General features: G+C 25.0%; 1 protein-coding gene and 1 long non-coding RNA gene across 2 annotated transcripts; one reads left to right on the top strand and one right to left on the bottom strand.

Annotated features, from left to right (window-relative positions):
* The first annotated feature begins 8,383 nt into the window (after positions 1-8,383).
* LOC126893878 (uncharacterized) lies at positions 8,384-15,662 on the top strand. Its single transcript, XR_007701281.1, has 4 exons — positions 8,384-8,708; positions 10,392-10,471; positions 13,404-13,556; positions 15,498-15,662. It is a non-coding gene; the product is annotated as an uncharacterized LOC126893878 (long non-coding RNA).
* LOC126893861 (uncharacterized) lies at positions 10,871-20,822 on the bottom strand. The gene is made up of 5 exons (XM_050664386.1): positions 20,644-20,822; positions 18,389-19,106; positions 14,902-15,190; positions 14,469-14,824; positions 10,871-11,207 (listed from the first exon to the last, which is right to left on the bottom strand). Exons 1-5 carry the CDS (start codon positions 20,746-20,748, stop codon positions 11,071-11,073), a joined length of 1,605 nt encoding a protein of 534 aa, XP_050520343.1. The 5' UTR covers positions 20,749-20,822; the 3' UTR covers positions 10,871-11,070.
* Positions 20,823-25,337: the final 4,515 nt, after the last annotated feature.

The raw sequence follows: 25,337 nt of genomic DNA, 5'->3' as shown, positions 1-25,337 counted from the left end.
ATATTTTGAATATAGATAGACATATTCTTATAATTATAATTTGACTAGTTCAGAGTAAATTTAAAGACTATCGATATCGACTATAGGGAATTCATCAAGATTGTTATTAGTAAAAACTAAGTATAATATAAAAAGAGTTTAAAAAGTATAAAAAAAGGTAACAAATCATAATAGACGCAGGGTCCATTGTAGAAAATATTTTCTAAATCCAATATACACACAAAAGAAATAAACACAAGAGCCTATATTGTTTTAATTGTTAACACTGAAGCGAGAAATCACCATAAAATTAACTCAGTCAATTACCAAACGAAATAAAGGTAAGTACGAATATTTATTTGCATTCATTACTTCTTAAAAGTTCACGTGATAAACAAGAATAAGAATAAGTGAGGTAGGGATATTTTATTATTTTATAACTAAATATAGTTCAACTCCAAGATACTACTTCATCCTTATATCCTTTACAATTAATACATATTGTTATTCTGTACACTGTTATTTTTATTTATTTTAGTCACATTTTTTCTTAATTTATCAAACAAGTATTTTTGATGTTCATTTTTTATGTCTAATGATGAAGTAAATATTATAGCGGAGCTGAAAAAGTATTGTTTTTTTAAGATTTTTTTTTATATCGCCCCTTTTTATGCAGCTCATACTAGACCAAAATTTTTCAATTATACACCTAAGAACCTGAGATAGCTCTATTTTAATTGTGATAACACTTTATTAATAAATATTAACTTCGAAGACATTATGCAAAATTTATTATTTTTTTTGCCAAAATCCAAATAGCTATGAGATATTTCCATGATATTTTTTCACAAATATTGTTATTAATACAGTCTATTCTCTTGATTTTAACAATCAAATGCATAATATGTATAAATGTACAATATGTTTTTAATTTTGTCACAGTTATTAATGGCTGCAAAGAAAATATGACTAATATTTTTCGTAAGATTATTCAGCAATATTTTTTAGATATTATGAAAATATGTAAGCCCGCGTATTGTGAGTATATGAAAAAACTTTAAGACAACAAAAATTCTTAAAACATTGACTGACAATATGATTCATTATAATGAATCATATAATTATAGAATATATAATTATATATTGTAAAAATTTCTTAAATCATGTAAAAAACATATTTGATAATATCTTAACTAACTCATAGGACAATTTAAAGAGAAATGTAATTTTCTTTTTTAAAAATATCTAAATGAAAACTATTTTATAATATTTTTTTAAAGACGCTGAATAGCTGATAAATGACATATATTTTTATAACAAAAAAAAAAAAGAAATAAAAACTATTTGCAGTATAAGAAAAATGTGTTTTGATAAAAAAAAATTAAGTTTGTATCTAAATTTGTTCATAAAACTATTTTCTTTTAATACTTTAAAAAATATTTTTGAATAGAAACAAATGTTATAAATCAAATACTAATATTGTTTAAAGTAAGTTTTAAAATAACATGTAACTATGTTCGTTAGTACTTTATTTGTTAGTTTGAAATGAAACAATACTAACGTATGATCGACATTATATAGTAATTATAATCGTACTTTAACTATATATTAAAACTGCATATATATATATAATAATGATATGTAATAAATTTTATTCGTTTAGTACATTGATATTATTTTTTGTTATACTTATTTTAACGTATAAAATTCTCGCGATAGATGATGTAACAGATATACAAGTAAATTTAAATGATATATTAAAAATTAATGTATATATATATATATATATATTAAAGTAAACACTTTATCGTTAGATTTTACTTTGAATTTTCAGTTACCTACATAGTTATATAAGGAATAGAAAACCGTAATTACTTCTAAATACGATTAAAAATTCTAATTGATTAATTCCTTTTCGTTAAAAAATTATCCTAATTTTAAGCTGTATTTTGCCTAATTCGATGAGTATGAATAAATATTAATAAAGAAAAATTTTAATAAAAAAGGTTATTTTATGAAAAAAATGAAGTTTTATATACATTTTTTACGTGAAAATCTTACTATTTTTTTTAAATTTGATTTAACTTTAACTTAGTTTTCACCACGAAGATAGGTTGTGGAGACAAATTTTTTTCAAATTAAAGTATATTACAAAAAATTCAATTTAAGATATACATATAAAAATGTTAGTATTTTTAAAACATTTTTAAAAGTTAAAAAAGTTAATTTTTTGTGAAAAAGTTTCCATTTTGATCTTCCTGTGGGCAGGTGAGGTATCAAATAAATTTCACGAAAGATAGGAAAATACCTAAAGTATCTATAAAAAAAATTTATTTTTATTCATCGATTTTTCAAAAAGTTATGACAGTTACAGATTATAAAAAGTATAATTTTCGGTGAATTTTCACCATTTACAGGAAAAGAGGGACATTTTTTCAATTTTTGAGAGTCTGCTATATACAAATTGTGATCTTTTGACATATTCTTCATAAAAAAATCGGTCCAGTGAGAGTTGAAACTATGTAGTACTAGTTATAAAGGAAAAAAATGTATAATAAAAGAATAAACACATCATCAAAATTTAGTATCTTCTCAGCTTCATATCCAAACTAAAATAATCATTACACGAAAGGTAGCTTAATCCTATATTTTAAAAATAATAACAGTTAGTTAATTTCTATAAGTTCAACTAACTAGAAACTATTAGATGAATTTAAAAAAATAAAAATAAGAAACCTAAACTTACCGAAACAGATGTTTAATTTAAAAATTTTACATTATAATAATTATTTTTATCTTATGGAACATTTTAGCCGCCTGATTATAATAGTACATTTGACAAGTCATTTTTACATGTAATAAGTACATTTGAAAATGATATTATAACCTGGAACTACGTAAAAGATATAAATGAAATTAACTATTCACTAATAAGTTCAGATGATCTTGAATTATTATCAAAAGCCTGTGAAAATGATTATATTTGTAGACAAAAGAAAATTAATAGCTTAAACAACTTAAAAAGAATACTTGAATCTTTGGAATGTTTTCATGTTTTTTTAAGTCTACACATTTTAAATATTTTTTATAGTGATATTACTAAAACAAAGAAAAATCCAAATCATAAATTTATTTTAGAATATCAACATGTAAGAAATTATGCGTTAAGAATGATATCATTTTTTACTTATGGCAAGTATATAGTTAACTCATGGCAATTTAACTTTTCAATGAATGTTATTAATATGGTGAGTCTTGAAAAAGATAAGAATAAATCATTTGAAGATATATTGAAATATATTAATGAACCATCGTTATTAACATCTATGAATGAATTTTGCAAAAATTGTGAAAGATCTAATCAATTTTTTGTATCATTTACTTCAGTTTTATCTAAATCTTACCCAGGTAAATCTGATCCATTTAAATATTCTGGAAATGTTAAATCAAATATGAAGAAAATATTTTTGAAAACAAAAATTGTCTGTGTAATTAAATTGAACAAAATATCTCATTTATTAATAAAAAAAGGTAATTTTTTAAATTATATTTAGTTACATAAAATACGTTTTTTAAATTGATTTATAAAATATTTTTTCTTATTTAATTTATATTACCCATAGTATTTAGTCAAGACATTTCTTATTGTAATGTTTTTGGAGGAGTTGTATAAGAATTCTTTTATAATTTCCTCTAAAATGTCTCTTATTTATAAAAAAGAGACTTTTCTAAGCATTAGTCATTTAACTTATTTTTAAATAATAATTTTATTTTGGCTTTTGTTAGTTGTAACTCATTTATATGTTATGAAATAATTTTTTTGTTTCTATTAGTTCGATATTTCTTTAATTTATCAAACATGAACTATATTTTATATCTTATAGGGATATCACTTGATATTTTCAAATGGTAACCTATATAATTAACTACTTTATTTATTAGATAATTAATCTAATAAAAATTACTGGTTTCTAACAACTTTTGAAGTATTTTATAAGTTATTTAAAAGTTCAGGCAATAATTGGAGCCCCCATTCTTTTTATATGTAAACATTTCTTGATCGCATTTTTCTCCTAAAGTAAAAGTAAAGCTAAAGTAAAAAGGTGCTAGATGAAGTATGAAAAAAAAGACAGTTGATGAAGGTGATTGAATCAAGAAAAATTAAGTTAATCAGACACATTATCTGGCACAATGACTTTATAATCAACATTTTCGAAGAAAAATAACTGGGAAGATACCAAGAGGACACCTAAGGAAACAATATTTTGAAAATATCCTGGAACTCATGAACTGTCTTTGAACATCAACATATGAATATTTTGTTTCAATGTAGAATTTGGCGTCAAGCAGATAGGAGTGGCTTCAACGGCATTGTCTTTAATAGATGATGAAGAAAGTAAAAAAAATGTGAATAATTTCCGGAGCACTAGTCCAAACATTGTTATCGATGAGACATTTTCTTAATTAGATTATATTATAAGTTATATTTTTATGTATGTTGGCGTGTAAAAAAAAAAAGTTGATACTCCTATTACATATTGCTTATTAAACTCCTATACATATTAATGAACACAAAATATTCTTCATGATTGGTAAACTGAGAAAAATTTATTTTAAAAAAACCATTAAAAAATGACTAATATTATTTAATTCAACAAAAAATTAACTAGTCCATTAAATTTTGACCATACTGTATTTTTTTTGTCTATTGAAATTGTCTTAATTTCTGGGTTGTATTTATGATTATGGTATGGAATAGCTACATGAATTTGGTCTCTCCAAAATTTTTCAGAATAGTTTTTTTATTGATAAAAAAAAAATTATTATTTTTTGATAATAATAAGTTTAAAATTTACATTAAATTAAATTAAATTTATAAATATAATTAAATTATAAATAATAGAGGATGGTTCTAAAAAGTAATTAATGGCTGATAAATCAACAAATATATATAACTAAAGGATATAAAAAACTGTTTTCAATATTGAATTTATTTTCTGAGTAATCGAGTGGTTTATAATATACCGTGCAACATTTATTTTATGATAGACCTTACAATACTTATCAATCTTAAAGGCTTAATAATTGTATTATTATATGTTTAATAATGATGATAAAAAATATTTATTTTATGTTAAAGTAATATTAAACATTCTACAAAATGTAATCCACATAATATATTTAAAAATTAAATGTGGAATGCGATTAAAAAAAAAATATTTAGTAAAAAAATAAAACAATTATAAAATTTGGAAAGGATATAATTCTTATGAGATAAAATTTTTATCTCATTAAGATATTAGTTAAAATAGTGCAATATAATCTATAAAATAAAATTTCTCAAACAGTATATCTACATAAATATATCTAGTTTTTCTATATGAAGCTATTTTGTTCAATTTTTTACTAAATTAAATTTTAATTTGTCTATATTGGTCAGCAAAACCACAAAAAATAGAAATTGTCCCAGATTTTGAAAAAAAAAAACGTGATTTTCTTAAGAGTATTACAATGAGTAAATTTGAAATTGAAACATATGAGAGAAATACTGCTAGTGCCACAAATTGGCGATTAAGAGAAAATGATATGGGAAAACGTCTTCAGGCTAGTTATTTTCAACGTGTATGTACAATACAGCCAACAACATGTGGCAAGAGAATATTAAAAAAAATGTTGCGCAACAATAAAAAAAAAGAATTTATTGTTATTAATAGAACCGAAAATAATTTGTATGTGATGATATGACTAAATTGAAACTAATTTACCTAAAGTATTTTTTCATTAATTTATTTTAAATTTTAGATATCGTGATAATTATGGCATAAATAATGAAGAAGAAGCAATAAAAGAATTTAAAAAAAAAACTAATATAGAGATTGAACCATGTGGTGTATTTATTGACGAAAAATTGAACTATTTAGCTGCAAGACCTGATGGTTTGATTGGAAGTGATGGAATCGTTGAAGTAAAATGCCCTTTTAAGATCAAAGACAGGATTCCTCAAGATGCTATTAAAGATAATGCATTAAAATACGTCTACTTGGACAAAAATGGAAGTCTATTACTCAAACGCAATTCTCAACAGTTTTATCAAATACAAGGAGAATTACACATAACAAAAAGAGAGTATTGTTATTTCATAATTTGGACTCAAAAAGGTATTTACAGAGAATTTTATTTAATTTATTTAACGGATAATAACTCAATTTAAATACAATTAAACTCCATTATCTTGGTTTTTATTTTAACAAATTTATGAGTTTTCCTTATAAATTTATTGTTAATAATAATTATATAAGTTTCTGATCATATATCAATCTAAATAATTCGATTTTTAAGTTGTCATAAATTTTTTTATTTAATGATATCTAAATTTGTAAGTTGAACTATAATAGTGTTTAAAAATTCAAAATTTTAAAATATAAACTTTCATAAAATTCAACTTTAAAGGAAAAAAAAAATAGGTTAAACAAAAATTTTAAATTGAAGTTATGCACGAATTATATTTATTTCAATTATGTTATTCCAACTAACAATAAAACAACAATAGCTGTGTTTGATAACGATAAGGTTACGTCCCGTTTTCATTATGGTGAGAATTTATTATGATAAAATACAGTCAGCACATCCTCTTCCTGAGACTGATGAATTAACAATTAACATCTATTGCTAAATTGGCAATAGTCCAAATTATTATAAAAACCCAAAAGACCTGGTAATCTTGGTCAGTCGACTACAGTGCCTTGTTTCATTCATCAGTCTCAGTACTCGGTTGTTGCTGTCCGGCTTACTGCTTAAAGTAAAGTCTTTGTTTTTCCTTTCTACCTATTCTTCCTTTTTAACCTATCTATTCTTTTCCTCGACATTTCAGAGTACTTGTATCTTGCACATTGTCTGCATCTCATACTCGGCTACCCCTGTTATTTGTCCACTCCTATACCCAAATTATTTGTGTCTTGCACTTCGTCTGCACCTCATACCTATAGTTACCATTATTTCCTTCCTATAACAACAGACTTTCAACACCCACAGCTAACCCAAAATATCAGCCGAGCACGGTGACTGCTGTACGCATGTGAATACCTAGACAGTAGGCTAATCCTCATCATATTCTCCGTACGCTTTTATTTCCTGTTTTTTTGTTATGACAGTTATATTGTCATATGTAAGAGACCTTTTGATCGCCAAAAATCTATTTTATTTATCGAAATATTAACGAATTTGTAAATTATACTATTAAATGTTGCCATTATGTGTTGCCAGCTGTGGTTAGAATTAATACTTTTAATATAGTTTCAATTTTAAATAATATTAAACACAAGTGATCAATATTTATTATATAATGTTTTTATAAAGCTAATTTTAAATAATAATTGGTTTTCAATGTGTTATCTAATTATAATTGCATTTAAAATTCTAACGATATATAAATTTATAAAATACAAAACTTTTATAAAATATTGAATAATTTGAAGGGAATATTTTTAATTAATAAAATAAACAATTTATTAATTTTAATATTATTTCATTTAGGAATAGTTTATTTGAAAATTATACGTGATGACAAATTTTGGATCGATAATATGGAAAATGAACTAATTGACTTTTACGAAAACCGCATGCTACCTGAACTAATCAGTTTTCACGAGGGCTGACATGCACTAATTGTAATTAATGGACAATTAAGGAAATTCTAATTAGCTATTAAGTTTTTCGCTAAGATATTTAATTATTAATGTATTATACATTTTTAAATCTTTGTTTTACTGGATTTAAAGAAACAGCTTTATTTGAAATAAACAAAAATTCACAAATTAAAAGAATTTGTCAAATTTTTATATTTTATACAATGTGAATCTATTATCATGAGACACTTAATTAATACAAAAATAACATTGAGATTTCTTTATATTTCAGCGAGTCTTTTATAAACATCCAAACTAAACTTTTCCCTATAACTTTTTTTAGTTTAAACCACCAATAGTCTTATTATTTTTGTGGTTAATATGAAATTTTAAAAGTATTTTAAAATTGTAATTTTATGTTTCTAGCATAACTAAATATTGAAATAATTGTTATTCAAAGTAAAAAAAGGTAAAAAGCTCAAAATTTTGATATTATCACAATATTTTTGTAAAAATTATCTTAAATTCTAAAATTAAATATATTTTAAAATAAATTATATGGCAAAATCATTAATCATTTTTGACACTAAAAAAATGGTTTAATTCGATTTTATGTATCATCATTGTTTTTAAGTTACAGAGGTAACACTTAAAATATACTAGTTTTTTCTTGGTCATTGATGAATAACTTGTATACAATTGTTATAAGAGTATTAATATTATATGAATTTGTAAACTGATTTATGTTTATCAACTTTTATTAAGTATTAGTGTACTTTTCCATTTTATTTTCGACTTAATAAAATTGTATTTTTTTTATGCTGATACAGCAAATCAACAAAAATAAGAAATTGACCTAGATTTTGAAAAAAAAATAATTTTCTTAATAGTATTAAATTAAATAAACTCAAAATTGAAACTTATGAGAAAAATACTGTTAGTGGCGCAAGTTGGCATATAGAGGAATAAATTCAAGGAAAACTTCTTCAGGCTAGTTTTATTTTTGTGCATTTAAAATAAATCTAACAACGTGTGGGGAGAGAATATTGAGAAAAATAACACATACCAATCACAAAAATGAAGTCATTATACAGAAAATTACTTGTAAGTAATGTATATATTAGGGTCGATTTTATTATTCAAAGTTTTTTTTTGCCCGAACGCCCCCTAGAATTGTTGTATAGATTAAAAAAATACATTTTTTTGAAGTTTTGTGATTTTCCAATGATTATTTCCCGTGCCGCAGAAGGTTTAAAATTTAATAAATAGGGGTAAAAATTATTTTAAGAATTTTTTAATTATATTTAGAACCACTGTTATGTACTTCTTATATAACTGTGGGGGTAACTGAAAATTCAAAGTAAACTTTAAAGATGAAGTGTTTAATTTAACATATTATCATATAGCATCTCTTTTATAGTTTACCGCGAGAACTATATATGTAAAAATAAGTATGTTGAAAAATAATTTCAATAATTAATATATTATGTAGGGCATACGTTAGTATTGTTTGAATTAAAACTAACAAATGAGTCTATATAATGAACAAAAAAATTATGTTATTTAAAAACTTACTTTTAATAAATTTAGTATTTCATTTATAACATAAAATTTTAAATGACAACTTTTTCATAAAAAATTTACTTTTTCAACTTAATTTTTGAAAGTGTTCCGGAAAGTCGGACACTTTTATATATATATATTAAATTAAAGCTATGTATTTTATTAGGGAAAAAAAAAATTTTGGACTTTATTTTGTCTTGACGGTGAAAATGGCTACCGTATGCTATTTTTGTGTGAAAATAATCGATTTTATTTTTTACATTTTTAACTTTATAATGCTATAACTTATTGAAAAGTGTATGTATCAACACAATTTTTTTATGAGAAATAATATTTATATCCCTCTTTCATTCGACATACTTTATCTTAATCAGAATATAAATAAGGAAATAGCAGATCATGTAGCTTTTGGAATAATCCACCAATTTTTTAAAATTAAACACTATCTAAAGATTTGCCATAACTTTTTTAAAAATAATTAAATAAATATAATTTTTATAGATGCATTATGTCTTTACCTATCATTTGGTATATTTTTTTTATAAATCTGACCCTTTACCTGCCCATAGGGGGGGATTTAAAATGACAACTTTTTCACAGAAAATTAATTTTTTCAACTTAACTTTTANCCTATCATTTGGTATATTTTTTTTATAAATCTGACCCTTTACCTGCCCACAGGGGGGGATTTAAAATGACAACTTTTTCACAGAAAATTAATTTTTTCAACTTAACTTGAAAGTGTTCCGGAAAGTCTGACACTTTTATATATATCTTAAATTAAAGCTAATGTAATGTACATTATTATGAAAAAAAAAATTTCGGACTTTATTTTGTCTTCATGGTGAAAATGACTACCGAATGCTATTTTTGTGTGAAAATACTTGATTTTATTTTTTACATTTTACATCAATACAATTTTTATGAGAAATAATATTTATAAAAGAGGGATCTCTTTTATTCGACATACTTTATCTTAATCAGGATATTAATAAGGAACTAGCAGCTTTTGGAATAATTCNAAAATACTTGATTTTATTTTTTACATTTTACATCAATACAATTTTTATGAGAAATAATATTTATAAAAGAGGGATCTCTTTTCATCATATCTTGTCAGATATCATTATACTTGATCCAACTATGCCACGTCACCACTGTGCCGCGACCCCCCTGTGCTGGGTTTTTTTATGTTAATGTTATTTATTAAGTGTTTTTTTTTAGATATAAGAACTTATAACAAAATATTGATAATTGAACTTGAATCAGAATTAAACTACTAAGAATAAAGATAAACATATAAGGTATAATTAGAAAATTTTATTTTTTATATTCTGAAAAATGACTTAAGTGAGATACTATCTTATTCGTTGAGTTTAATGGATTATTTTCACAAAATATTTTAATTAATTTTTGAAAATTGCCAATTATACTAATATATATTATTTGTTCATAATTAACATATTTATTAAAGATCTTAAAATAAATAAATTTTATTCAGTACATTTTAAGAAAAAAATTACATTAAATGAACAAATATTTCATTAATTTTATATAAAAATTGAATACTTATATAAAGCGTGATTTATGAAGTCTATTGCCGATATTTTTATCAAAAAATTTTGATTTATTTTTATGAATAAAAATTTCAAGAGAAGTTTTTAGTAGTAATTTCCAAAAGTTAAATAAAAACCTATATTTATTAACACGCTTATATTTTTATACATACATACATACATAAAATTTAGGCAAACTAAAGGTAGTCAGTAAAAAAAATTTTCAAAATTAATTTTTTTTTGTTAGCTATTGAGTAGTTTATGATAGAAAAAAATCACGGTGTAGTAACACAAAAATATATAATCAATTTATTATTAATATCTGAACAAAAAACCACATTATCAGTTTAAATTTCGTTATTTTTAAATAATAGAGGACTGATTAACTCAGGTATCATGCGATTTTCGTAAAAATCAATTAGTTGACTTTCCATATTATCATTCCAAAATTTGTCATCACGAATTATTTTTGTATAAATCATTCCTAAGAAAAATAATATTAAAATTAATAAAGTAATAAATTGTAGACTTTAACAAATAAAAATATTCCTTTGAAAGTTTTAAATATTTTATTAAAGTTTTGTATTTGTTAAATTCACATATCTTTAGAATTGTTTGAACGCAACGCACTGTGATAATTGTGCGGGTTTGTTAACTTTCGTTCTTGTTGTCTCTACATATGCAGGAGAAAGATGTAGACAAATGGACTGTATTAAATGAGTATAATGTATTTAAGGAATATAGAACAATTAACTATATTAAATATAAATACGTATACGTTTTGATTCTAAAAATTTACATATGATTTTCAAAGAGTTACTTAAGGATTAGCAATGATGTAATATTATATAATTCAATGATTTAAGTAAAAGTCTTATGGTAATCTAATAATATATATAAGACCACCCTTATCTTAAATCCTTCTCAATAAGTTTAAGAACCTAACCATGATACTTCAGGTTAATTACATCAATAATATTATAACAGATAACTCGACACCGTTTGCCGACAACTCACACATTTAAGACTAACCCAAGTAATTTGTAACAAATCGAGATCACAACACCCCATGTTCGGCTGACGTAATTTTTATCACTCGGCGAGTACCAATGGGGCTGATGACTTTTGGAGTTTTTGTTACCCCACTATGGAAAATCATATCTCGTCAACATTGTAGATTTTTTTAGCTATGAATTAGTATTTTAATCTGACTTCTCTAAGCAACTCAATAAAATTACTAACGTTGGCCACGGCTGTTTTAACGGGTACTTGCATCGTATTCGTAAAACAGCCGCGCTTACGTGCAATCACTGCTCGGATAGCGCTCTGCACACCCTCTTCCAGTGGGAGGCGTGGGCCCAGGAGCGGGACTCTTTGGAGTTCTGAGTCGGGTCCATGGTGGACCTGAAGTTGGTTAGCCGGGATGCATGGTTGCACGTCCAGGTGTTCGCTGAATCCATCTTGAAAAAGAAGGAGAAAGCTGAGAAGAGGCAGCCACGGAAATCGGCACAAGGCGCTGGTTTAGGCCGTTGTCTTAGGTTCTTATTTTTGTGTTTTGTTTTGTGAGTTATTTTCCCAACCCTCCCTAACGGTTCTCACTCTCGGATCCAGCTAATGGGAGGGGGCCACACCATGTTACGAATCAGCTCTTGATTAATTTCGGGGTGATTCACAACGTGGTGGTGTGAATTATAAAGACGGTGTGGGCCGCTCTGAAGTAATACCTAACAACAGTTCCAAGGCAGCCCACAATTACGCGGTTATGAAAAAAAAGAAGGTATTTAGTAGTACTTTCAGAATATTCAAAAGAGAAAGTTGAAAATCTTAACTTAGAATGATAATACCTTGCGTTTTAAAGCTCAAAAATTACAGTAACATACGTTAAATTCCCATTTCTTATAATAACTTAAATTTTAGTTCGTGCATGTATGTTTATACTAATGAGTAATCATGGACACCATATGAGGTTTTTATGTTAAATATGATATACTGCTTTTGAGAAACATTGAATTCGTCATATTTCCCCGTTCGCCATCTTACCTCATCTTACCCTACTTATCAATTAGTCTTGAAAAATTGCTCGGTTGAATTGTTCTTGAATGGATTACTTTGTCATTAAAAGTCGAATATAATTCATCAACACCACTGAGGTGTGGATAATCACAAGGCGATGATATCACGATATACATGGGTACAGGCGATTTTATAATATTTGTGTATAAAGGCACACGGGAATCGCTAGGGCGGTTGACTATATAAAAAATAACTATTATGCATGAAATGGTAGCTTGAACGATTTGGCAAGAGTTAAAGTGTAACAGCAAAACATATTAAAACTGAAAGGATATATACAATTTTTTTTTATGTATTGCAATTTCAATAAATAAATTTCCTCTTTTTATGTTTATTATTTGCATTTAAATATCTGAGTACAAATATTTAAATCGCCATCTCGATTGCGGAACATTTTTGGGAAGTTTTAATTTTAGTTTTCCTGGAGTATATGTTTAACAATTCATTTTCCATTGATATATTTTTGTACTAAGACTTAATAACAATAGTCAATAGTATACTATCAACTACTATTATTTATGGAGACAATACAAATTCATTTGTTGCTATTATTTATACAATAGTTTTTTATTAATTAACATTAATAAACACTTATATATTTTTATAGGAGAGCTGGAAAGTGTTAGGTCATTTGTATCAGTTGTGTAAAAGAACGGTGGTATTAACGAAGATGCCAGACACGGGATTAAGTGCGGGTAGTTGAACTGCAGAGAAGCGTCTGGTGTGTTATACGATAAAATAATTCCAATGAAGCTGAAAGGTAAAATCTATAAGACTCTAGTGAGACCATCTATGATGTATGGTTCAGAGTTTTATGAGAAGATTCGAATGCTGTAAGAACATTTATAGAAATAAATGTTCTTATAAAAGGAAGAAGAGGTAGAAGAAGACCAAAAAAGAGATGGAGGGGTGACAAGAGAATAGAACAGAGATGATAATGCTTAGACGGACGAGTGGAGTGACTAGAGAAGATAGGATAAGGAACGATCATGTAAGAGGTAGTATTGATGTATATGATGGTTAGTATAGTATAGGTGATGGTTTGGTCATATTATGAAGAAGATGGAATCGGAAGCCCTAAAAAAATTATGGAAATAAATGTTGGAGGAAGAAGAGGTAGAGGAAGACCAAAAGAGAGATAGAGAGATGTTATTGAATTTGATATGAGGACGATTGATGTGAGCGAAGACAATGTGGGAGATCGNGAGATAGAGAGATGTTATTGAATTTGATATGAGGACGATTGATGTGAGCGAAGACAATGTGTGCAGTGAAAATTTAGGATAAGTGTAGCCGTTCCAAAGTAGTTAGGATAAAGACAAGAAAAAGAAGAAGAAGACATATTTCAGGAACCATGATACCATTATCAACGCTAACACATACTAACGCTTTGAATATAAACACCTTCTTATATATCCCTACATGCAATACATATGGAATCGTTGTTATTATTTAATTATTATTCGTTTCTTATTGATAAACATTTTTAATAATAATAATAAATGCTCATATATTTTTCTGTATCATTCAGGAACAACAAAGGAGATAGGATCAACAATAATGAAGCTCGACCATAAATCATATTCTAATTACCTTCTTAGACCATTATTTAAAAATAAAATACTATAAAATATGATGTTTTAAAACAAATGCCAATTATATCTAGAAATACCTTTTTGAGACCAAATTATGAAATAACAATATTGTCTTTTTGTTATATGCAATTCTCCTTGTATTTGATAAAACTGTCGAGAAGTACGTTTAAGTAATAGACTTCCATTTTTGTCAAAATAGACGTATTTTAATATATTATCTTTAATAGCATCTTGAGGAATCCTGTCTCTGATTTTAATAGGACATTTTACTTCAATGATACCATCACTTCCAATCAAACCATCTGGACTTGCAATTAAGTAGTTCAAATTTTCGTCAATAAATACACCACATGGTTCAATCTCTATATTAGTTTTTTTTTTAAATTCTTTTATAGCTACTTCTTCGTTAATTTTACCATAGTTTACATTACTTCTAAAAATTAAATATTAAGTTACAAAAAAAAGCTACAAATGTTCAATTTTAATCAAATTATTCGTGTCTACACTTACAAGTTATTTTTGGATTCATCAGTTAAAATAATCTTATTTTTTTTATAGATGTGCATTGTTTGTCTTAATACTTTTTTGCAACATGTTGTAGGCTGTATTATACATGCACGATAAAAATAACTAGCTTGTAGACATTTTCCTAGATGCTTTACAGTTGAATACAAATTTATGTGATTAGCGGTATTTCTCTCGTGAGTTTTTATTTCAAGTTTACTTAATTTAAGACTTTCAAGAAATTCTTGTTTTTTTTTTTCAAAATCTGGGTCAATTTCTATATCTTGTTGGTTTGCTATGCCAATATAGATAAAAAAAATTAATTTAGTAAATATAAAATAAAATAGGTATAGAAATCCAAATATCGAACTATTACGTTTGATTTTAAAAATGTTCTAATTATAACATTCTGTATGCATAAAATATATATAACATTCCATAGTTACTCTTAAAATGGGTAAAAAAGAAAATATATTGTGGTTATAATGTCCATAATAAAATGAGCAATAGTAAAAATAATAAATTTACAGAATGTTCACAAGCAATAATATACAAAGTTAAATAAATCAATAGTTTAAATTGAAAAAATATTTAATTTACAGTGAACACTATTCTGTCGATTCAACCTGTTGTTATTTATCAGAAAAACTTTAAATGCACGACAGAAGAGAAAAATTCTAAAGCCTCTCTTTCATATGCTTTTTGGATGACTACTATCTACAAAATTATTTATATCGAAGAACACTTAATATTAATAATTAAGGCCTTGATATTTATTAATACTTTGTATTCTTTAAATTATTATATTGTAATTATTGTATAATTACTTATAGCTTAAATATTAAAAAGATCAAATTTTTATTTTTTTGACATTACATCCAAGCTATTTTTTTAATATCATTACTTTATGGACAATTTTTTCAGTCAATATTTTCGTGGTCAAATACGATATTTTTATTTAAAATCACAAATTCAGAATGCGATTTTAGATATTCAATATTTAAAATAATGATTTTGGTAATAAGTTATTTACCTTAATATACAAGTAAGTAACTTAATTAATTAATGACATTTTTACAAGCGAAAATAAACACCGTGTGATTCTTTTAATGTTAGATACTCAATTTTTTTTTTTTTGGCTTTTATTAATTACATATGTATTTACTTTTATGAATAATTATCTTTTATAAAAATTTTATCTTATAGGGGTATTATATTTATTTTTTAAAAACATGCATATTTAACTAGATTATATAATAGAAAATGATTTAGTTTAGAATATGATTGGTCAATAACAATTTTTTTACCAAAATTACAGAAATTATTTAAATTTCTATACCTCAGCAGGTGGAGAAGTGTGACCGAAAAATAACTATTGAAAAAATAGTAGTATCTGTGCTTCAACTCTAGTTTTTACTTTAAATTGTTAGTAAATTTTAAAATACTAGATCGATTCTTATTTTATTTTTTTTGTACATAAGATAATATTTTTAATAAATGGGATACCTTACTTCCATCCTTTTATGTTTTTACTGTTTGGTCTAAATATAGTCATTACTAATTTAAATAGAAAATTTTAATAACTTTAATCACTACCAGACTTGGGTTACATAAATAATTGCAATTTATTAATAATTTACATAATAATTTAAAATCTTGTAAAAGAAATAAAATTTTCAATTTAAATAAAAACACTTTAAAGTATTAAATTGACATTTAAATATTTATACCACTAGTCACTATAATTTTCTAAAGATTTAAAGAATTATTTAATTTATGCATATATTTATTTCAAATTTAATACTAAAATACTGATATATGTATTCAATAATATTTGGAATATAAGTTTGCATGAAATTTAGAGACGTAATAATTTTAAACCTTTTCACTAAAAATAATTCCTTAGGAAAAATTTTATGAAATTTAATTAATAAAATAAATAACTTAGGAATCTTATTGAATTATATTTCTACTTAATCTTCAACTGAAATCAAGTTGGTTTTAAAAACAATCATATTAAAATTATTCTAATCCTCAAAAACTTTTATAAAATAATAATAGGATAAGGGGGTCGAGATGATCAGCATTAATTTTTAAAAAATATAGTAATGTTCACAAACTTCTCATAGAAATATTTTTAAATATACTAACCAAATAATGACGAAATTTTCACAAATAATTTAACTGAACACTTGTTTGTTATAAATTGTTTTACAACATAAGGTTTTAAGTATGAATAAATAAATAAAACAATTTTTGAATTGTAATAGCTCAAGAAAAATAACATCAATTAAAAGTATTTCAAATTTTTAGTTATATTCAAATTAAGGGAGTAATAGGAAGGATTTTTTAATAATTTTTGTATAAAAAATAATAATTTGTTTATTAAACTAACTCGGTTACTGAAAAAAATTAACCTAAAAATTATTTAAGAGCATATCATTGAGAGTCATCATGCTAATTTACTCATTTGAATGCTTTTATTCCACAATTTTTTTTTCTTAGTCATTATTTAGTCAGAGAGGACTACCTCTAAATATGGGAATACATATACAAGATGACCCAACTAGGTTTAATATCATAAAAACTTTATTAGAGTAAATATTTTGTGTTTCATTTTATTTTAAATAACTTTCACGGTTTTTTACTATGTTAAATGAATATTCTTTATTAATTATTTCTAATAATAAAAATTATTATTATTATAATTTTTATAAGTTAGTTTTCTTATTATAAACAATATGAATTGATCGATATAAATTTTATAATAAGCACTCATTGAGTTATAAGAATTTTAAGAAAATAAGTTAGCATGATGCCAGGCCGGTTTATACGTTATAAGTAACACAAACAAAAGCTGAAACCACCGGCGCTAAATACCTACTCCGTACATTAATATGCTCGTAACTCAATAAATATTTATTCTAAAGATAATATAGACTCGCCAATATTTTTCGAAAAAAGCCAAAAATGGTTATTTTGACATTATAATATATTAAAAATTATTAATATATGATTTTTCTTATTAGATACGAAAAGTTTAAAATATATTTTTAACGTAATACTCAAATGTAACAATTATTAAAAAAAAATTAAAAACTACATATTCGCTAGAACAAAATTATTAACGATGTATAAACCTGTACAATATATTTATTAAAAAGTGAATTAAATTTTTTTTTAATATTTGATAATTCCAAAAATAGTTAATATTAATTAATACAATTTTTACCAGTTAGTATAAATTATGTACTCGGTACATATTATTATTATTATTATATGTATACAGTACATTGATATTTTCACAAAAGAAAATAACATAAAGAAGAAAAATATTGGAGGCAGTCATAAAAACATTCTTGTACGGATCCCTCAAAACCATAACAGTAAGAAATAACTGACTAAATACTAGATGAAAAATTAATTAAATAAACAGGTTTATAAAATAATTTTAAAACGTAACATATGTAAATAAAGCGTTGTATAAAATTACCTATTTTTATTAACATGAGAGATATTCTGTCCATTTTAATTACACAATTAATTTTTAATCTTGAAAAAATTCTCGATATAATAGATTTAACACTTTTAGAAACTCTGAATGGATCAAGTTTGTCTTGGTATGTTTTAGTTAAAACTGAAGTAAATGTTGCAAAAAATTGATTAGATCTTTTACAATTTTCGCAAAACTCATTCATAGATGATAATAACGATGGATCATTAATATGTACTAATATGTCTTCAAACGATTTATTTCTGTTTTTTTCAAGATTTACTATATCAATAACTTTCATTGAAAAGTCAAACTGCCAAGGGTTAACCTTAAACTTGCCATAAGTAAAAAATGATATCATTTTTACAGCGTAATCTCTTACATGTTGATATCCTAATATTAATTTATAATTTGGATTTTTTTTTTTGTTCGTAATATCGTTATCAAAAATATTTAAAATGTGTAGACATAAATAAACATGAAAACATTCCAAAGATTCTAATATTGTTTTTAAGTTGTTTAAACTATTAATTTTATTTTTTCTACAAATATAATCGTTTTTGCAAGCCTTTGATAATAATGCAATATCATCTGGACTTATTAATGAATAGTTTATGTCTTCTTTTCCATTTACGGGGATCCATGTTGTAATATTGTTTTCAAATGTACTTGTTACATGTAAAAATGAATGGTCAAAAATACTGTTATAATCAGGGGGCTAAAATGTACAACAAAATAAATTTCTGTTAGGTTAATGTTATTTTTTTTATGTCATATTATGATTTTTAGTTTATTGAACTAACAAAATTAAGCAAATCTATTTATTATACTGTATAGAATAAATTAATCATTTTTTTTTGCTTATATGTTAATTTTAACGTATATATTCAATAAGATAATGCAAGGTAAATCTATTAAGGCTAACCACGAGATTTTTCTTAAAAAAATCAGTTTTTTGAAAAAAATTTTTCGATTTTGTTAGTATCATATATACTTCTATTTATCTGTTTTAAAATAATTTTTATGTCCACCCTCTGTTCCGCAATAACTAACATTGGTATCCTAGGACAATCATATGTTACGATCCCCATATAATATTATTATAATACAATATAATATATTTTCAAACAAAATACATCTTATTCAAAAAAAATGTATGTATATTAGCTTCGATGTGAAGCTAAGAAGGTATTAATTTTACTATGATGTGTTGCTTTTTCTTGGCCTGACCCTGTCCATCCCTTATAACATGTAAGAGCGTCAATTTTTTAACGGCGACATACGTGTTAGACTTGCTTATAAATAGAAAATGACTTGATAACAATTTTTGGACTTTTAAATTTGTGTACTTTGGTATAAAATATAAAGTATAGTCCTAAAAATTATTTGATAATAATTACATGGAAAAATATCTGTAACTAAATCGATAGGAAAATTTTCAAAAAAAATTTTTTTTTAGAAAAATTTAATTCTTTTAACTGTAGCCATTAAAAGAATTATCTTGTATTTGAATTCTGCCCTTAATAATTTCATAAAATAACGAATTTTTTTTACCAAAAATTTACTTGATAAAGTTATGCCCAATTTTGTGGAAGTTTTACAAACTACGGCTTAAAATTGAGCAAATTATTTCATTAAAGATAATACATTTTAGAACAATAGTAACCAATACAATTTTGTAATCGATTTTTTAAGATTGACTGACAATTCCAATTTAATTATAAAGATGGAATGTTTACTTTAATATTTCTTAATTTATTTTATATTTGTAGAATTATCCATCAAATTCTCTTAAAATAATTTTTTTTCATTTTTTATAGTATCTTTTATTTGTAAAATTTCGAGTAGTTGAATATAATTTATGGCTACGCTTTATCTCTTAAAAAAACAAATTTTCAAAAACTAGTTCAAAGATTGTTATTAACCGGCATTTTTTAAATTGAATTTAATTTGTGTATTATATCAACTGAAGGAAACATCCATTTAGAAAAATAAAGTTGTTAACGTTCTAAGGGTTACACCCAAAATAAAATTTAATCTCTCAAAAATTGAAAAATTATTGCTACTTCAATAAGCCAAAAAAAAAAAAAATTCTCTAGATGGTTATTTTAGAATAAGTCTAGTAATCAATAATAAATCAATTACACTATTCTATTAATTATTAAATGAAAATGTTTATACATTTTTTAAAGATTTGCGTTAAGTGTAATTCAGAGATAATTCTATTATAATAATTATGAATCATTTAGACTTACTTGAACATCGATTTTATCATTTACCGCAAGAACTTTGTATATTAAAAAAATTATAACAACAACAATTTTTAAAATACGAGACGAATAAAAATTATTACTAATCATTTTTATATTTACTCAGTGACTCTCAAAGTACAATTATAATAAATATAAGATCTGAATCTACGTTTATATGAATTGAATTAAAACAAATTTATTTAAACAATTAACAAAAATATTGTTCTAAATAGAAATATGAAGTATAAATACATTTTTTTTAATAATTGGCTAAGCTCATTTACTGTCTTTAGTTAAGAAGGGTGAAAAAAATATGTTTTTGTTTAAAAACTTACTTTAGATAAAATTAGTATTTTAATTTATAGCATTTATTTCTATTTTAATCATATTTTAAGTACTTTAAAAACAGTTTTTATAAATAATTTTAAATGATTTTTTTTATTTAATACAAATTTTTTGTTATTTTTTCAAGACTACAGTAATTGATAAGTACTTAATTATTTATCTATATTTTATTACTTTTACATATAGTATTATTTATTTATTTTTGCGCCATTGTGGTAATAGTATTAAGTGTCTTCTACCCACATTAGTATATATGTATATATATATATAGGATTTTGTGATTTATGTTTAATATAGTTAATTGTTTCATATTCATTATTGAACAAGGTGCTTATCTTGCCCGTTTATCAAACGATCATGCACTGGAATCAATTAAAGAAATCTACGTGGTCGCATAAATGGTTAAGAGTGACCCATCACTTAATGTCTGAGTAGGAAATTTGTTTACGCCAATCCCGCGGGACTAACAACGAGTGGTCCATTATCATATAGCACCATTTGTGTGATATCCATATAGAGTAATTGGCGGTGTTCTTATAATCAGGCCCGTATTTAGGGGGGGGGGCATTGGGGGCATTTGCCCCGGACGGCAAAAATCTTAATAGGTATACAATTTTTAAAAATTAATTATTTTTATTTAATTTTAAATTTTTTCAAACAGAACAATTTATTTTTATGAAACAAAAATATCTATTTCTAAAAAAAATATTACTTTATTATTTTCTAACTTAAAACGTGTACAAAGATATAAATGTAAAAGAAGATATATCAAAGCTGTATAACAGCATAGACTACAGTTAGTAGTTAGATAATAGTATTGATTATACATAGTATTTTTATAATCAACAGCACTATAAATAAAGTAGGCGGCAATTTATTTGATTCATGTTTTTATCTAATTTTAACAAAGTATTGATATTTTCTCCCTTAAATTGGTTTTGTGGATGTCGTCGGCCGTTGATAGTCGATTATTATTGGAATACTAAGAAAGTTAAAACACAATAATTTGTCTCATTTTTCACAAAATTACTATCTAATAATGTCACACTAATAATGTGTTGTGTACAGACAGCTCATTGTGTTTAGTACTCGACTACAAGTGACCGACTTAATGTGTTGAGGTGTTTTTTTTTATTTGTATATTTTATTATTTATTAACGTATTAAAATGAGTGATGGCAGAAAACGTTTAAGTGGAAGTGCTTATAAAAAAGTTGCTAAATTAAAATTAGAAAAAGAACAAAAAGTCATTTCTCAAACCACAAAATTAACTTCATTTTTTGGCAATCAACGACCATCAATCTCCAATTGAAATAAAGTGAAATAGAGACTACAGCTGAACAGATTTCAAATGAGTCTAGTGATAAAAAGTAATTTAAAAATCAAATGTTAACTTTTGTACGTTATTTCAGTTTTATATAAATGAAAAATTTTATATTTTGTTTAGTGAGCCTAATCTTCAGAGTCCTTTTGTAGCCCNAGCCTAATCTTCAGAGTCCTCTTGAAGCCCTAGCAAATGAAAATCAAATAATTGAAAATTCGGAAAAACAATTAATAAATACGTCTTCTATTGCACCAAGGTAAGGCGTACAAATCAAAAAGAATGCTTGAAGCATATGTTATCTCATCTGCGTTAATTCAGTTTTTTATAAATAAACAATTTTATAATTTTTTAGTGAACATCCTCTACATAGTACTTTTGAAACCATGGCAAATGAAAATCAATTAATTGAATATTCGGAATTATTAAATACGCCAACTAAAAAACCCAATCCAACACTTTTTGGAGGGCGGCAAAATTCCTAAATGCGATCCTGCTTATAATTACCTGCTTTATAGCAACTACAAAGATTAAAGAAGTTTATTTAGCATACGAATATTCAATCCGATCACCCTTATACTAACGCAATGTGCTTACTACAATCGTCAGACTTTTCGACCCTATAAGTATACTCCGACTTACTGTGTTATGGGCAAAAGCCTTTATACAATGACTATGGCATTAGGGCCTTGAATCGGACAGTCATCTACCAGAGGAGTTAGACAAGTTATGTAATCAATTTATAACAAAATTGTCATCCATCAATAAAATAGTGTTACCTNTATTTTTTCTCAAAAAATGTATTAAGTTCCATATGACTCCGAAGTTTGCCAGATTACCAAGTAAGTCAAACAATAATAATATTAATTTTTACAAGTCAATAAATTTCGCTCAGGAGAAATTTCTTAAGTTAGAAATAATAAATCATTATCGCAATAGAAGTAGATTAGAAATGGGGGCTTATCAATTACATTTAAAACTTTCTAATTTTTTGAGTCAATCACAGTGGGACATCTTCGAGCTGAAGATGTACCAAGTGGTTGAACATAAATTTAAAACAAAAAAAGAAAAGTTAAATAAAAAATTTCAAAATTTACTTTCAGAATACAAAAATAAGGGTCAAATAGATAATTTTAATAAGAGTCCGGTAGTTTCATTTTCTAAAAACTGGGGGGACGATTTAGTTAAAAATTACACAAACATTGTTTTTTCCGTTGAAGAAACTGAAATACTTAAGTTGGGTCTTAAAACAAGTTTTTTACCAAAAAAATTTCCAATGGAAGATCTACTAGTAGGAATTGAAATGGGGGTTAAAAGTGTTGATTTTAATAATCAAGACTTAGCAAGAAGGGAGTGTTTAAATTTTCTACAAAAAAATTCTGTTATAAATAAAGGGGGTTTAGGAAAAAATGAAAAACATTCACGACTCATAAAAGACTTAAAAAATAAAAACTGTTTTTATTTAAAGGCAGATAAGGGGAATTCTGTTGTAATACTAAAAAAAGAAGATTATTATGAAAGAGTATCAAGAATGATTCAAGAGGGTCCTTATAAAGAAATTAAAAAGAATCCATTAAGTAAAATGATAAGGGAGGCTACAAACGTCATAAATAGTTCAAAATTAATAATCGAAGAAAAGTTCAGGTTTTTCATTAAAATTTCAAACCCTCAAATACCTAAACTATATGCTTTGCCAAAAATACATAAGCCAGGAAGTACTATGAGACCTATTGTGTCGAATATTAATGCTCCGACTTACAATTTGGCTAAACACCTAGTAAGGGTATTTTCATCTTTCAAAAAATTCGATAGTTTTTCAGTTAAAAATAATATTGATTTAGTTAAACAATTATCTAGTTATACCATTCAAAATAATGACAGGTTAATTTCTTTTGACGTAGTTGCCTTATTTCCGAATATTCCAATAAATATAACAATTGATTTTCTTAAAGACTGGCTAAAGGACCAAAACATTGAACAGGATAAAATAAATGAGCTTATTAATTTAACAAAGTTATGTATGAGTCAAAATGTTTTTCAGTTTCAAAATAAATTTTATGAGCAAACTGAGGGCACAGCAATGGGAAATCCGCTATCACCATTTTTAGCAGAACTTTTTATGAGTAGGTTTGAAACAAATTTAAAATACACTTATGGTGATTTTCCAAAAATTTGGGTTAGGTATGTCGATGATATTTTTGCAGTTATAAATAAAGATTTTAATATGGGGGTTTTCATACAACATTTAAATTCTTTTTACCCATCGATTAAATTTACATATGAACAAGAAATAGAGGGAAAATTGCCTTTTTTGGATTTATTAGTTAAAAGAACAGAGGGGGAACTAAATTTTGAAATTTATCGGAAAAACACACACACGTTCAGATACATTCCGAACACATCGAACCACACCTGGCAACACAAATTGTCAGCTTTTAATAGTATGGTTTACAGATTAATTAATATTCCGATGAATAAAATAGATTATGATAAAGAATTGGTGGTTATAAAAGAAATAGCTAAATTTAATGGGTATAACGAAAACATAATTTCAAAATTAGTTCGAAAACAAAAGTGGAAAAAAGAAAAGAGGGCGCTAGTACACTCACCAGCGAGGGGGAACGAAAAGTAATTAGATCACCAATTTTATATTATCCGGGCATCTCAAATGGATTAACTAAAATATTTAAGAATTTTGGTATTACTTTGGTAACATCTAAGAGTAATAATTTAAGAGATTTATTAGGTAACCCTAAAGATAAGGTAGATGAAGGGGGGAAATCAGGCATTTATAAAATACAATGTGAAAGTTGTAATAAATGTTACGTAGGACAAACAAAAAGAAATATAGGGGTCAGGTTTAAAGAGCACTTAAGAAATATTAAAAATCAAGAAATTGAGAAATCTCCAGTGGCCGAACATTTATTGACACATAATCACTCTATTAAAACCATAAAACTAATTAAAAACGTAAATAATTACAAAGAACTTAATATCAGAGAAGCAATAGAAATGTTTAAAAATAAAAACAA

This window comes from Daktulosphaira vitifoliae, unplaced genomic scaffold (genome assembly GCF_025091365.1).
Source record: "Daktulosphaira vitifoliae isolate Bord-2020 unplaced genomic scaffold, ASM2509136v1 Scaffold_1, whole genome shotgun sequence".
Lineage (NCBI taxonomy): Eukaryota > Metazoa > Arthropoda > Insecta > Hemiptera > Phylloxeridae > Daktulosphaira > Daktulosphaira vitifoliae.
The sequence above is the reverse complement of the archived record's forward strand: the minus strand, read 5'-3'. Positions and strand labels throughout refer to the sequence as shown.

Coding starts and splice junctions, on each gene's coding strand:
- LOC126893861 (XM_050664386.1), bottom strand. CDS start 20,748: ATGATTAGTAATAATTTTTATTCGTCTCGTATTTTAAAAATTGTTGTT. Junction 19,107..20,643: donor ATGATAAAATCGATGTTCAA/GTAAGTCTAAAT, acceptor TGTACATTTTAG/CCCCCTGATTATAACAGTAT. Junction 15,191..18,388: donor TCTCATGTTAATAAAAATAG/GTAATTTTATAC, acceptor ATATTGGCATAG/CAAACCAACAAGATATAGAA.